A 14,976-nucleotide genomic window follows, 5' to 3' on the forward strand; every position below is an offset into this window, starting at 1 on the left:
TCTTTGGGACTGGGACAGGCGGTGGCAGCAATAGAGTGGAGACGTCTCTTAAGTATTTCCTGAGAGTTGCAGCTGCATGAATGACCTGAGTTAATTTCTTTTTTTCCCCTTTTGCAATGCATGTGGGGGAGGCAGCAAGCCGTTCTATGCAAAACTGATGGGGTCGTGTTCAGTGGTAGAAGCATCTCTTACTAATCCTCTGGTGGGAGGGAACAGCTCATCTCTCTAGGAAGCTGCTTGCGGAGTTGGGTAAACAGGGGAAGATTTTTCCCTGATTCTAGCATAAGCAATAGCCTGGCTTGCTGTTGGAATCTCCCAGTCAGGGGCTTCTTCTCTCTCCCCCCCCCCATATTTTTATTGTTTTTCATTTAAATCCAAGAACATAGAGTGGTACCTCGGGTTATATGCGCTTCAGGTTACATACGCTTCAGGTTACAGACTCCGCTAATCCAGAAATAGTACCTCAGGTTAAGAACTTTGCTTCAGGATGAGAACAGAAATTGTGCTCTGGCGGCGCGGCAGGAGGCCCCATTAGCTAAAGTGGTGCTTCAGGTTAAGAGCAGTTTCAGGTTAAGAACAGACCTCCAGAACAAAGTAAGTTCTTAACCCGAGGTACCACTGTATAACTACCGTAGCTAGTCCAGTGGTCGTTTCATATGTTTATTTATGTATTATCAATTCAAGTAGCCTTGCCACAGAGATTCTTGTGTTGAGGGTGGAATAATGGCATCTTCTGTCTCATTTATAAAGGAAAAGGAAGGAAGCCAAGTCTCACAAAAAGTGTCTATCTCACCCTTCTGCGGTGAGATAGAGCCACATTCCAAACTTTATTTAGCCAGATTTCAATGGGGATTTCTGTAGATTGTTTCCGGTATCAGGCTATTGTTAATCAGGCTGCTGATAACAGGAAAAAATAATAAACCTCTGCATTTAAGGTTATTGTTTAAATTTGAGCCTAATGATAGCAAGGCAAGACATCAGAAAGGCACCTTCACTCTTCTCGTCTCCGCGTCTGCTAAAAACATTTTTGTTTAGACAAGCTTACCCAGACGTGTAGAATGTTGCCATGTGTTTTAATCTGTTTTTAGCTCATTGTTGATTTTAGTTATATTTGAATGTTTTAAATAGCTGCTTTTAACTTTTATAGCTTTATTCCTTCTGTAAGATGCTTTGAGGGTTTGTGTTTTTAAAAAATTATCAAGCAGTGTGTACATTGTATGCAATAAATAAGCATTTTAAGAGTAAGGCTGCAATACTTAGTTGGTTCATTGGTCAAGCAAGGGATGGGGAACCGAAATATTTTGAGGTCCTTGGGCCAAAAAAATAGGTCCCCACCTCTGCAGCGCTAAAGACCTTTCACTGAAGATATTAAAACCCAGGCAGGCAGGTATCAGCAGAATCATTCCTTCAGGTATTGAGATCCCCAGTTGCTGGGGCTTTGACGTCATTCTTTGCACCTGCAGGGGAGAAGACTCATTCAAGTCCATTTTAAGGACAGGTGCTGTCTGAATTTCCAAGAGTGAAATGCTGGATCCATTGGATAAATATTTATTCTTCCAGGCACCAAACGTCTCTGGGAGAAGATTCAAATTCTTAGCTAATGTTTAACCATCAGGAGTTCCCTGGTTAAATAAAGGCAAAGGCTTAATAGCAGGAATATGGAAATTGTTAGTAGGTTTGCACACTTGATGACAAAGTTAAATATTTGCTAGGCTGCTGTGGAACACCCCCTTCTCCAGGGAAGATGTTGTTTGTCACTAAACAGCTTGGCTCACATCCTGCCCTTACCATTGTGTAAACTGGGAGAATCCTGTATAAATGGTTAGCTTGGTTCTACTGCAGAGGAGGAGTGGAAACGTGGAAAGTTGATTTGTAGAAAGCATTAGCTAACAGCACTTACAGGCCTACAGCTTTGCATAGCAAATGGCTCCTAGACCATTGACAGCCTTTGAAAATGAACGCCAGGAAGGGTCTGGTCTCAGAATTTTATCGGGTGCTACTGAACGTGAAATTTGGTGATTTCCAGCGCCTGCAGAATGTTTGGGGGACAGATCTTGAAGAAGCCTTTTCTGCTTCAGCTTGTTAGGGGGTCTCTCGTTGGACCTCTGCCCCACACAAGACAACAATCTCAGTTTCAGTGAGGAAAGCCTCTTTGAAACTAATTGCCTGTTGGTGCCTCACTCCAGGAAAACCAAGTGCTTCATGGAGTGCATAGTTTAACTATGGAACTCACATCCACAGTAGGCATGAGGGACAGGTCATCATCGGGATGTTTGGCCTACAGCATCAAAATGTCTTAGGACGGCCCTCCCCTCCCCTCCCCTCCGCCACCTGTTTTGGAGATTTGTTTTTTTCCTTGATGCAAAAATTTGATTTTCTTTTTAATCAGCCAGAGAAGATACAGCCCTGGGCAGAGTTAATTAAAAGACTAATTAATGACAGAACTCTCTTGTGGCCCTCTGGGATTTGCTGAAAATGCCTTTTTAATAAATAAATAAATCACAGATTGATCAGGGCTGCAACTTGTTTAAATCCCGCCCTGTACAGTTTCTACAGGATTGAGTAGGCTTTTGGTCAGCAACACTTCCAAGATATGACTCACCCGCCTCTTCCCACCTCACCAAATTTAATTAGCATGCACGGGCAGCTTCGTTCCTGATGACTCGTGCTCCCGTTTTTAGCACTGACCTCTCGGTCACCCAGAAGAAAGCTGTCAATCTAAAGGCATCGTTGAGACGTGACAAGAAGGGGGCGCTTTTGGTGGGTGGTTCCTGTGTCCTATTGGAGGATGGGGAAGATGCATAGCCTGAGGGTAACTCCTACATCAGCACTGTCCTGTGAGGAACAGGCCGCCTCAGTGGCAAGGAGTGTCCATTAGGACCTGCGAGACCATGGTTAAAACTATGATACCTCTTTAAACCATCATTGCTTCCCCCAAAGCATCCTGGGAGCTGTAGTTTGTAAAGGGGACTGTGAGTTGTTCGGAAACCCGTATTCTGCTCCCAGAGCTACAGTTTCCAGAGTGGAATTCCTCTTCACAGGGAACCGTGGGAACTGTAGCTCTGTGTGGGTGTTTCCTGACAATCTTCAGTGTCCTTAAGAAACTGCAGCTCCTCACAGAGCTACAATTCCTCGAGTTGCCTGTGAATATGAATGGGCCATTAAACCATTTTAGTCCTCTGAGGGGAGGGAATAGGGTGTCTCCTAACAACTGTCTAGCTCCCAGAATCCTTTGCGGGATGCCATAGCTGTTAATGGTCTCCAAGTGCCCCGAAAATGCCATGATTGTCATGAAAACCCATAAGCCATGGTGGCTTCTCACTATATCACACAGAGTCCTTAATTCTGCAAGCATGGAAAGGGGGCAGGGGGAGGAGGCCCAGCAGGACCCATGAGGAGGGGAGGTTTGGGGTGCCTTAGCTCCACCAGCTGGTACTGCTCAATTACGGTGATGGTGGTGGCAGGAGTGGCCTTAGGGGCCCCAGCTCATGTAGGCACACAGGGGCCCTTCGGCGGTCCCTCCAACCACTGACCATAGAGACTACGTTACTGGCATGGAGGTACCGCCTTGTAAATATTTGGTGTGAGTGCCTCCTCTGACGCCCAAGGCGGACTGATGGAAGCCCCACAGTTTTGCCATATATCCTCTAAGTTTCACATATATAACCGAGACATTTGCTGGTACAGTACTCTTACATACTCCTCTTGGTGGCAGCCATTTGGGGCAGCTCAGCCAGCCCCACTCTTTTCCTATATTCCATTGGCAGTGCTCATATATACTGGATGCAGTGGGATGACGACTCTGATGTAGAAGGGAATGTCCCTATTTTCATTTGAGGAATGTTGGGGGGTATGGAATCCTAGTGCTTTAAACGTTATAGGGTGAGCATGCCCTCTTGTGCAGCGTGTCTCCTTATTAGTCAATGTTTCTGTGTCCTTGCTTTTACACCCTTTTTTCCCCTTGAAGGACAGCTTGAACCATCATCCTTAGACCCTTTTAATCTGTTCTTGAAAAAAACAGGAGGCCTCTTTGTATGAGGTGCCAGGCCTTTTGTCGATTAAGCAAATCCCTTTATCGCTCTGTTTGAGTTCCCCACCTCATCAACAAGGTATTTAGCTGGCAAGCTTTTAAGTGTGTGTTCAGGTTGCTGAGTAGGAGATGAGATAATTAATGATAAGACTTTGGCGATGGTGGCTCACGGCTCAAGCTGCTGTGCATTTGGGCTTAGCATTTCAAAGGGATGGCAGAGAGAGAGATGAGAGGCCCTGCGTTTTCTATCTTCCTTCTCCCTCTCTGATGAGAAATATTTTTTTCCAGAAACAAAAGGATATTATCGTGTTGCTTTTTCTCCCCCTTCAGAAATGTTAGCCTGAGCTGGAGGTCTGGCCTGTATAGCTTATGGATATGTGAAATAAGAAATTGACTTGCTGGATTAGTTGATGGGAATAACTAGGCAAGCAGCAACCCACAAGTGCTTCCTACTTTTGCCTGCAACGATAAATATCCCCTCAAAAATGCACAAAAGACTGTACTTCTTAGCAACCAGGAAGATGTTTACTGAGGTACCACCTGTTCTTGTTGACTGTAGTTCTGAGGAAGTTTTTCATCTATATTTGGTTGTAAGTCTTCCTGCTATGTACAAAAGAATACGAAACCCTCTCTGTTCCTTTCTCCTCAAATCATACACTGTTCTTGTTCCATTTCTTCCGTGTAGCATACCAGAATTTTTTTCCACTCTGGACTCCCCTCTATGGTATTTAAGAGACTTCGCTAAAATAAATATCCACTGAAAACGTCACAATGCACTAAAGACTGTTTGCTCTTCCTTCCTGTTTGCATTGCCTCAGCCTCTCATGTGTCCCCTCAGATGTGCACACATTTCCTGGGTTGCCAGGATTGGATACCCACCCTTCACTCTGAACAGATGAGAGGTCCAAGTGCCTTCATTCTCCATTGATTGGCAGTTGAGATGGGGGCGACGCTAATGTGGGGAAGACATTCCCCCCATGGTATTCAGTGTGATGCTCAGAAACAGACCAGTAGTTGTTGCAGCTGTTCAAGCACTGCCCGGATGTGTTGCCAAATTATCTACCCAGCATCTGCAGTTCGTACTAATTGAACTTTCCAAGAAGACTGCAAGCAACCCCGTGTACGTTATATTGAGGTTCCCATGTGGATTTTCCCCCTCATTGTACACATTTCTTAATGCATTCTGTTCTAACCCATGGATTTTATTTTATTTTTAAATGCAAATGTTTTGAGCCAAGAACTATGTGGCGAAATTCGGAGAAGTGTGAAATCTGAAAGATAATTACGTTCCGATCTTCACATTAGCCAGGGAGATGTGGATCTGGTCTGTCCACAGAAATCGAAGCCCTTCAGCATTCTCAGGTGGCTCTGGCAGTAAGGCCTTCCAACATTTCCCTGATAAGAATCGAGAGGTGCTTGTGGCACCCCAGTTCTCTCAGCATCTGCAGGGTGTGAAATGGCTGCCTGGGTGCTGCGTGGAACCTTAGTGTACATGCATTTTGCATTTATATGCATGCAGGCTAGAGATTAGATGCATCTTTCCCTCACTCAGAGATTTAGGTCCTAGGGCAGAGGTGTACCACTTGTGGCTTCTGGGGTCTTATGGTTATCAAGCCGCATGCACAGTCTTCTTAATTTTTTAAAATTGTTGTTGTTAAAGGGACTTTTTGCCCACTTGAAGATTCAAGCCGGCCACTTGCCACCTGAAGGGGGTTGGGCAAAGCTGGAGGCTTCAGGTCGGACCTGAATCCCTAGATCTAAGCAGAGAGGGATGTAGACTACAAAATCCCGCTGGCTGGCAGAAAATTCAGCAGAGATGAGGTTCCCAGGGGTATGGCATGTACCCATCTATGGATTAAGTCTCTTTTTAAAGACACAGGAATCTGGCTGAGTGTTGTCTACACCAGGCACCCCCAAACTCGGCCCTCCAGATGTTTTGGGACTACAATTCCCATCATCCCTGACCACTGGTCCTGTTAGCTAGGGATGATGGGAGTTGTAGTCCCAAAACATCCGGAGGGCCGAGTTTGGGGGTGCCTGGTCTACACTGACTCTCCAAGGTTTCAGACAGGGGACATTCCCACCCCTACCAGAAGGTGCCAGGAATTGAACCTGGGATCTTCTCTATTCAAAGAAGATGCTCCGACACTGAGCTACAGATCTTCTCCTGACTTTCTGGCCATTTCATGTACCAGCCTGGGCATTTTTAGATGAAGGATTCAGGATTTGGCCTGTGGCATTCAGAAAGGCAGCGCTGTATCCCATGGCAACCGAGCTCTGCATTCCTCTCCCTCTCCTTGTTACAAAGCATTTGGTGGCCAACGCAACCGAAGGCAGGGCTCAAGAGTTCAGGGGCGAGAGATCCAGCAGGTATCCTGCTCTGTGCACATTTTGTGTGTGCTTTTTTTTTTTTAATAAAAAGAACATCTTTCCAGGACGAATGTAAACACCCGAGCAGAAATAGCAGGGGGCTAATCCCCAAACCGGACGGGCAAGCGCTCAATCCTCCTCAAGCCAGTCTGAAAGGGGCTGGAGGGCAGCCAGTTCCACAAAGCCCCATTTACTTTAAAAGGCTTAAGGATGCAAGCTAACAGCTGCGTCAAAAAGATGGAAAACTCCACTGGCAAAGGACCAAAAAGCTCACTCATCTGGAGGAACCAACTCAAGGTCTTTTCTCACAGCTGTCCAAGAACAAGACAGGTGTGGCTTCGGTTAGGGCATGCCGACTTTCCAATCTTGTACTGTCAAGCTACAGAGCCACTGGAAGTCGTGGTCACCCTATAAAGCTGAATGTTGGAAGATTTAGGACAGATATCAGCTGCTAGAAGCAGCAGGAGGAGAGAGGCTTCTTGTGCACGGGTCCCGCTTGCTGGTTTCTTACAGGCATGGTTGGCCACTGTGAGAACAGGATGTTGGATTAGATGGGACATTGGCCTGATCCAGCAGGGCTCTCTTTGTGCTTTTACATACCCAAAGATACCGTATGTACAGAGAGCCAGTGTGGTGTATTGGTTAAGAGCGGTAGACTCGTAATCTGGGGAACCGGGTTCGCGTCTCCACTCCTCCATATGCAGCTGCTGGGTGACCTTGGGCCAGTCACACTTCTTTGAAGTCTCTCAGCCCCACTCACCTCACAGAGTGTTTGTTGTGGGGGAGGAAGGGAAAGGAGATTGGTAGCCGCTTTGAGACTCCTTGTTGTTGTTTAGTTGTTTAGTCATGTCCGACTCTTCGTGACCCCATGGGCCAGAGCACGCCAGGCACTCTTTAGGGCAGTGATAGAGCCGGGATATCAAACCCAAACTCTACAAGCGTTCAGGCAGCTGTACACACAAGCGCACAGGATGTAATGTGTGAACAGTCCTCATGACACAGTTGAATGTGCTCAGAGAATACAGATCTGTTTGGGTCTTCCCTGGATGTCTCTGTACTGCTTCTCGGTCTCTCTCTCTCTCTATCAAAAAGGGTTACTTTAAAAAATGAAATGAAATTGCAAGCTGGTTTTGTCTGCTGCAACTCAGCCCCCCCCCCTTTGCTCAATCTGTCATCTTCCCCAAAATGCTTCCTCCAGGCCAGGTATGTTCTGGTACATTAACCAGGTTTCAGCAGTGTTGACAGTCCAGTTACACTGAACAAAAGCCAGGAGGAAGTAACCAGGAATTTGGGGGCTGAGAAGACTCAAATGTATACAACTCATGAGAGCTCGTTTTTATTTTCATCTTCCTTTTTTTCTTTTTTCTTCATTTTGTTCTCATCTGGTCGGCGCCAGCTCTTTCAGGAGAATTGGGTAGAAGAGGGTTGTTGCTGTTTTTACTTTCTCATAGCCAGCTATGTGTGGGGAATTGCTTATTGAATGCTCCCCCTACGTGATTCATATCCTGCAACCAAAAAATTAGGGAATATCCTGAGGTAGGTTCTTTCTCCTTGATAGATCTAATTATTTTGCTTCATAAAAAAAGAATGTATTCCCCCAGTCAAAGTCTACACGTGGTACAGTCCACTCCTCCATGACCAGATTCTGCTTCCTGTGTTTTATTTATAAGGATGTGTGTGCACTGACCACAAAAGTTGGTATGGTCCCCAATTCAGCGCTGCTGTGATCCAGGGTGCTTTGTACCACTCCTCAGTTTGACTCAGGGTTTCTCTGACCTTCCAGTTTACTAGTGAGAAACAAAAGAACTCTCTAACCTTTCCTCCACACCTTTTGACAGAAGTGGATGAAATTTGCAGGCTACTTACCCCTCCAGAGTAGTTGAAGCCTGCCAAATCACAGGCAAATAGGCCCAGGGGCCGATGAGCCAAAAATCCCTCTGAGACACCTCACTTGGTCTCTGTATCCATCTTGCCTACTCCCAGCATGCATTGGAAGAACGAGATCAGGCCTTTCTGTCCCAACCACTGGCCATTCCTGCCCTCTGAGACCCCTCAGGTGTCCATTCTTGGGTGTAGTCCTTTGAATCTGGTGGACCTACTTGCAGTGCTCATGAAAAGACCTGAAAAGCATAGTAATGTTCTACACACACCCAAATCAGAAATTAACCATGTGAGCTGGGCCCTTATAAATTTCCATCTCTAACAGATATTTTGGACAAAAAGGTAGGGGGAAATCCAGCTGTTTTTAATGAGCTTTCCCCTCTGCCCACGGAAGATAGAGTCCCTGCAAGGCTTGCTGTTTATTCTCCATTGCCTAATTTTAGAAAATGAAGTTGGATACAGTTGAAATGGTATATTCTTAGCCCTTTCCTTGAAACACAAAGAGCAGAGGGCTTTGTTCCCTATTTGATTTCTGGAGGGTGGGATTTCTTCACAACGGGTGGCGACGCTTAAGCATGTATCTTGCACTCAAAATGGCCGCCGAGATCTCTCATGAAAAAACAAGATTCCCCCCCCCCACCTTCCTTCCTTCCTTGATTCCTTGATTCCTTGATTCTTTTCTTTCTTTCTTTCTTTCTTTCTTTCTTTCTTTCTTTCTTTCTTTCTTTCTTTCTTTTAACTGAAATTCTCCCAATAAAATATTATTAATAATAAAAAGAGTTATTTCCCAGCTTTCCTCCAGGGAGCTCGAGGTGGTATGTGCGGTTCTCTTAACAGTGGGGTGTGTGTCTGTGTGAAAAGAAAATACGTGCAAGGGCCAACTCAGTCTAGGGCCTGAGGGTCCTTCACTGAGAAGCTGCTGCCTGCGATCCAAAGGATCACCACATGAGGCAGCCTCACATGGATCATAGGAGCTCCTGACACCCATCGTTTTTCTTGCATGCGCTGCTTCAAAGCACAGGAGCATAACTAAAAGAGAAACATTGGCAACCCGTGCTGCCTTTGTGGATATCCTCTGATATCCTCTTCATTCTCATAAATCATAGCAGTGTCTCTTGCTCATCTGGCGTGGGGTGAGGTGGGGGTGTTCTGTAGATACCATGGGCTTTCTGAAACCCCCGTAAATTTGCTTGGCTGAAGTGTTGTGCACATGGACCGGAACGCCAAGCTGCACTTCCCATTAATTAGTGAAGCTGCTCACCAAATTGTCCCTCTGCTGAATTCCTCCCTCGATCCTCTCCATTCGGCTCCAGCGGAAATGTTTGCCGGAGCAGAACTAATGATGCTGAAACCCGTAGTTCTTCACTGTCAGGAATGTTTAGTGCACATAAGGTGAGAGAGTTGAGCTAGCGTAGTGGTAAGAAGCAGCGTAGTGGTAGAAGAAGAAGACATTTTGCCGCCTGAGGCAAAATAGAATATAGTGCCCATTCAGTGGTGTAGCATGGGTTGCCAGTGCCCGGGGCCGTGCGGAGGGAGGGAAATGGAGTACGCATGCGCATTGAAATGCCCAATGGCGTCCATGTCACCCGGGAGATCACAGCCATAGAGATAAGAAAAGAAGAGACATTCTGTTGTCTGGAGAGGCTACTTCCCAATTCTCAAGGAGAAGCCATTTTCAATGGAGTCCAGCGACGGAAGCATGTAGCTGTATTGAGGCAGCACCAGGAGTTGAAATTTTGTGCCCCCAAACAATTTTGCTCCTGGGGCAATTGCCCTACGGTATGCCACTGTGCCCTCCTCCCCCCCCCCCCACCGTCGCTGCCTTCCCCCTGCCTCTTCCGCCTGAGGCGACTGGAAGAAACCTGGGGAAGCCCTGGTGCGCTGAAGAAAAAAGGAGGCCAAGAGAGGACATTGTGAGGCAGAGGCCACAGGCAACAAATGCAGGAGGCAGGGAGCGACACACTTCTCAGGGACCCAGATCTGCTACCCCTCCCAGCTGTCCCCAGTGGCTGCCTCGCCAGAGCTAATAGGTGAGTTGGCCCTGGCTAGAGTGCTAGACTAAGACTGGGGAGAGCCGGGTTCTAGTCCCCACTCAGCCACAGAGCTGTGTGACCTGGTGATGTGACAGTCCGTCTCTCGCTCTCAACCTAACCTACCGCAAAAGGTGTTGTGAGCTTAAAATGGCGAAGAGAACTTTATACACCATAACTTGTGGCAGTCATGGTTTGGTGAGATGTCTGAACCAAAATAAAAATAAAAATTGGGAAACATGCCTCTGAACATGCCTGCACCAGAAGTAAGACCTGCTCTAGCTTTGATGGTGCTCTGAGCAAAGTGTCCCTTAGGGCCTCCTCCTCTGTTGGCGGATCCTGCAGAACTTGGCCTGCTGTGATCGTGGTGCTCCAAGAAGCCCTGAGGCCTATTGCTTCATTTTCCACATTGCCACAGAGCAATGTTTGAATTGCAACAAATACAGTTTAATAATCACCACTTAAGTTTGCTTTCCCCCTTCTACCCTCCCCTTTCCTTTTGTGTCATTTGTTAGCCTGTTTCAGTGGATTGTGTATAAAATGAGCTTTTTGGCAGGAAGGCCAGGTATAATTGAACAAACGGGGAGAATGGGAGCATTACTACATTTTGAAAAAAATATTACTCAGCCGTGTGGGATTCTTTCCATTGCTCACCTTTCCCTCTCTCCCCCTCTCTGCCTTTATTGCAGATGTTCATTGTTGAGAAGATAGAAGGAATCCACTGCAGCCTGCATGAGTTCACCATCTCCGGGTCTACATACACACCGGAGGGACAAATGTAAGCACTTGACACTTCTCTTTGGCTTTATTTATCAAGTAGAGAGCTAGCCAAGTTATCTAGAGGCAGGCTCAGAAAGGAATGCCAACCAGGGTATATTTAATTAGATATTTAATTTTAATTTAATTTATTTACTAGCAGCATTGCACTTGGCTTTGCTCAGGAAATCTAAGAAACCAAAAAAATCAAAGCAGTATTGGAAGGTTCATTCTGCCATCTTGATTCAAAATGCTGTCCAATTGTGTCTGAACATAGATGAAAACCTGCTCCTTGATCTCAGAAACCATCATGCCATACTTGATTTCAATATCTTAAGAGGCGTCCCAAGTGCATAGTGAACAAACAACTTTCCAAAAGGCCTAGTAGATTGTAATCCTCCTCCGAAATTTCTACAAATTTGAAAAGCAAGGTTAAAAACGTTTTAAATGCATGAAATTAAAATTGCAGCTCTGGGCTGGCAGTGCCGGGGACACCCAGCATTAAATTTATTCTTTAGCCCCAGGATGTGCCATGTGGCGTGGAGAGAGAACAGGAAGATCCCTTCTGTGAATCTTGCAAAACGCCTCTTCTGTTTGCTTTGGTTTTCCGGAACTTTCCAGCCGCCATCTTCCAATAAAACCCACCTACCACACACACACACACACACAAAATAACCAATCGCCAGTTCTGCCATGTGCATTGATTTCCAGATGGTCTGGGTTTCATCCTTCACAAAGGGGGCACATGAGGCTTATTCTACCCTTACTTAAAACATTAAAAATCTCTATGATCTAACAAGCTGTTAAAGGGGAGTTCCATGATTTTTTTCTTTAAAAAAGGGAGCTGGATGGGGGCAATTTTTGAGGCTGGCTTAGGGCCTGCGGAGAGTTACTATCCAATAACACCTGGAGGTTTTCCGTCCTTGGTTTAAACCCCCTCTCTTCCTGTGCCACACCTCTGATCTAACTATCCGCACGGCTCTGATCTAACTATCCCTGCCCTTTCATTGCCATCTTTTCCTTTATTTTATATAAAATCTCCTGGTTTTTTTAAAAAAATATAGCAGCAAATATATAACACGGCATCCTCACCCCCATAACAGATATCATATTTCACATTAACATAAATTATTCTTATTAACCCATTCAAATTATCCAAATCTCCATCATATAATGTATCGGGCACAGCAAAAAAGTTTTTTTCTTTTTAAAATCCATCATGGATAATTGTTCCTAGGGAAGGCTATATTTCAAGCTGTGCTGTTCAGGGTAGCCATATCTGCAAAGATGCTTTGTAAAGTTTATCTTTTAAGACCTGTTTCATTTTGAAAGAATGACCACTCTACTCTACTGCGTCAAATTTCTCTGTTTTTCTTTTTGTTTTGTTCCTTTAATTGCTTTCAAGTTATTAGTTATCTTCTCAGAGATAGCCAATTGCCAGACATCTTTATTCTGTAAATCGAAGATATTTCTTTTAAGGCCTTCTGGGTTTGAGCGCTAGATTTTCTATGGCTGGTTTTTGAAAAACAATATCCCTGATTTGGTCCTCATATAGCCATGTTCACTTAAAAATTCTGCATTCTATCCAGTGGTTGTCACGCTCAAAGTAGACCCATTGACAATAATAGACATAGAATTGTACAATTATAGAGTTGGAAGGGACCCAGAGGGTCATCTAGTCCAATCCCCTGCAATGCAGGAATCACATCCGAGGAATCCCACCTCTGTTGGAAAGTCTCCAATGAAGGGGAGTCCAAAAACCTTCCAAAGAAGTCAACTCCTATGACTAACATAAAACCATTAATTTCTCTGGGGTATGAGTATGACTGACATTGGATACGACCTTCGGGTTCCACATTTTAATTTATTTGAATTTAGTTTTGCCATGGAGCACTGCAGTGGTGCCATTAGGGGCATGTAAGCTGCTCAGATCCTGCTCCAAACAAAGTCGGAATTCATGGTGCAGTTCATGAGGCTGTAAATCACCAGGGTCAAGTCACTTTTTTTATCCAGTTTTGAATCTTGGGCTATTTTAAGAGGCGCATCCATGGGAAACAGCAAGTGCAATAAAGCTCCACTTGGAAGAATGTACAGCAAATTGCTTTGGAATGGGTGGAGCCTAAGCAGAGCAAGGGAGAAGAGCTGCTGGTTTAGCTCGGGGATCTGTGGGGATCCATGTCTTGCATCCAAGGGTTGCACCAGCATTATCCACCATGTAAATAGTGGCAAATTATACTTGGGGAGGGACAGACCTCATAGGGATTGGTTTCTCTCCATTTCCTTATTCTCCAAACTTCAGTTTGCCCCATTTCTGTATCAGCACAAAAATTCATATACAATTTCAAGGCTATTTCTCCTAATATTTGTATGCAGTCTTGTTTGATACATACATATTCTCCCTAGCTGTTGCATACAATTTTCTGTATACACTTTCCTCTCATTTGTTGTTGTTGTTGTTGAACTGCACTGCAGAATTTGGAGAAGTGTGAATGTCAATGCAAAAAAAGAGCAGAGAATCTCAGCATTTGTGTACTTCACTTAATATGTAAATTTCTAGACCTTATTTCTCTACCCTGTAATATTTTTGAAACTCTGGTCTTGCAGGCTGAAGAGCTGAGCGGAGCACTCACCTGCACCAGTGTAAATTTTATTTGGCTCCTCCGGCTTCTAAATTTTAAGCAGCCAGAAAACTTTCAAGCAGATCCCGTGGCCACACGTTCTAGAAACTTACCAGTACATATTAAAAACAAACAAAAAAGGAAGCTAAAATGCTCTGCTCTTTTTTCCACATTCCTATGGAGTTTCAGCAAAAACAAAACCCTGGCAGGAGATCTAGAATTATTTGAGTGTAAGGGTGTGTTAATTCCCTTCTCCTCTTCGATATATAAACTTTTTTCTCCCCCTCCCCCCCCGACTCTAATGATCCCTTAATTAGCAAAGAACTTTTCCATCACAGCTGTGCTTAGTCCAAGACATTTGCTAATGTCTCATGAAAGGGTACAATTTGTCACTCCGTTCGAAACAGCACGTTGACAGAAGGCCTCCTTCCGGCCTTCCAAAAATGGCTTTTCCACAGGGATTTAATCGGGCAGGCTCAGGGTCTAATTTGAGCAGTCTGGATGGGGGGTGGGTGGGCAGCCCTCAGCCTGGGATTTGGGAAGGACTCTGCTTCTGGGGCTGTCAGCACCCCTCCAGTTAAAACAAGCTTGAGGTAGTAGCAGGCAGGAAGGACCTCTGCCGAAGACCCCATTGCCAGTCAAAACAGACAGTACTGAAGTAGATGGACCAAAGGCGAGGCTTAGTGTAGGGCAGCTTCGTGGGAGGAGAGCCTCTGAGAACGTGCAAAGTCCGTTTTCAGTATTTCTGAGTGCTCACAGCCTGGCACTGCATACGAAGCTGCCTGTTCCATTTCAGGAAAGACGTTCAGGACAGACAGCTCCATATGAGGCGCAAGCTGGAGCAGGTTAAGAACCGAAGGGCGCCTGCAGGATCAGGCCAGCGGGGGCCTATCTAGTCCAACATCCTGTTCTCACATGGTCTGACCAGATGCCTTTTCTGGGAAACCTGCAAACAGGACATCCTGTGGTTTCCAGCAACTGGGATTCAGAAGCATTATGACTCTGGAGGCAAAGCATCGCCATAGTAACCATCCCCTTTTAAAGCCATCTAAGTTGGTGGCCATCACTGCCTCCTGTGGGAGTGAGTTCTGTAGTTTAACTAGGTGTTGTGTGAAGAAGTCCTTTCTTTCCTCTGTCCTGAATCTTCCAACATCGGACTTCCCCAAGTTATAGTGTTATGAGAGAGGGAGGAAAACCATTCTCTATGCCCTTTCCCTGTGTCCCGCATAATTTTATAAACTTCTATCCTGTCATCTCTTAGGGCTTATCTACACTTCCTTTTGCCCTACCG

At 45.4% G+C, this 14,976-nt stretch overlaps 1 protein-coding gene across 2 annotated transcripts in view; it reads left to right on the top strand.

Moving 5' to 3' along the window:
• The window catches only part of ATP2A3 (ATPase sarcoplasmic/endoplasmic reticulum Ca2+ transporting 3), an 87,877-nt gene that overhangs the window by 47,760 nt on the left and 25,141 nt on the right, over positions 1-14,976 (top strand). For both annotated transcript variants that reach the window (XM_083479203.1, XM_083479202.1), the window contains one exon: positions 11,001-11,089. In XM_083479203.1, coding sequence (XP_083335329.1) covers positions 11,001-11,089 — 89 coding nt within the window. The remainder of the gene's footprint in view (positions 1-11,000; positions 11,090-14,976) is intronic.

This window comes from Podarcis liolepis (assembly GCF_965112155.1).
Source record: "Podarcis liolepis genome assembly, chromosome: 16".
NCBI classification, from domain to species: domain Eukaryota; kingdom Metazoa; phylum Chordata; class Lepidosauria; order Squamata; family Lacertidae; genus Podarcis; species Podarcis liolepis.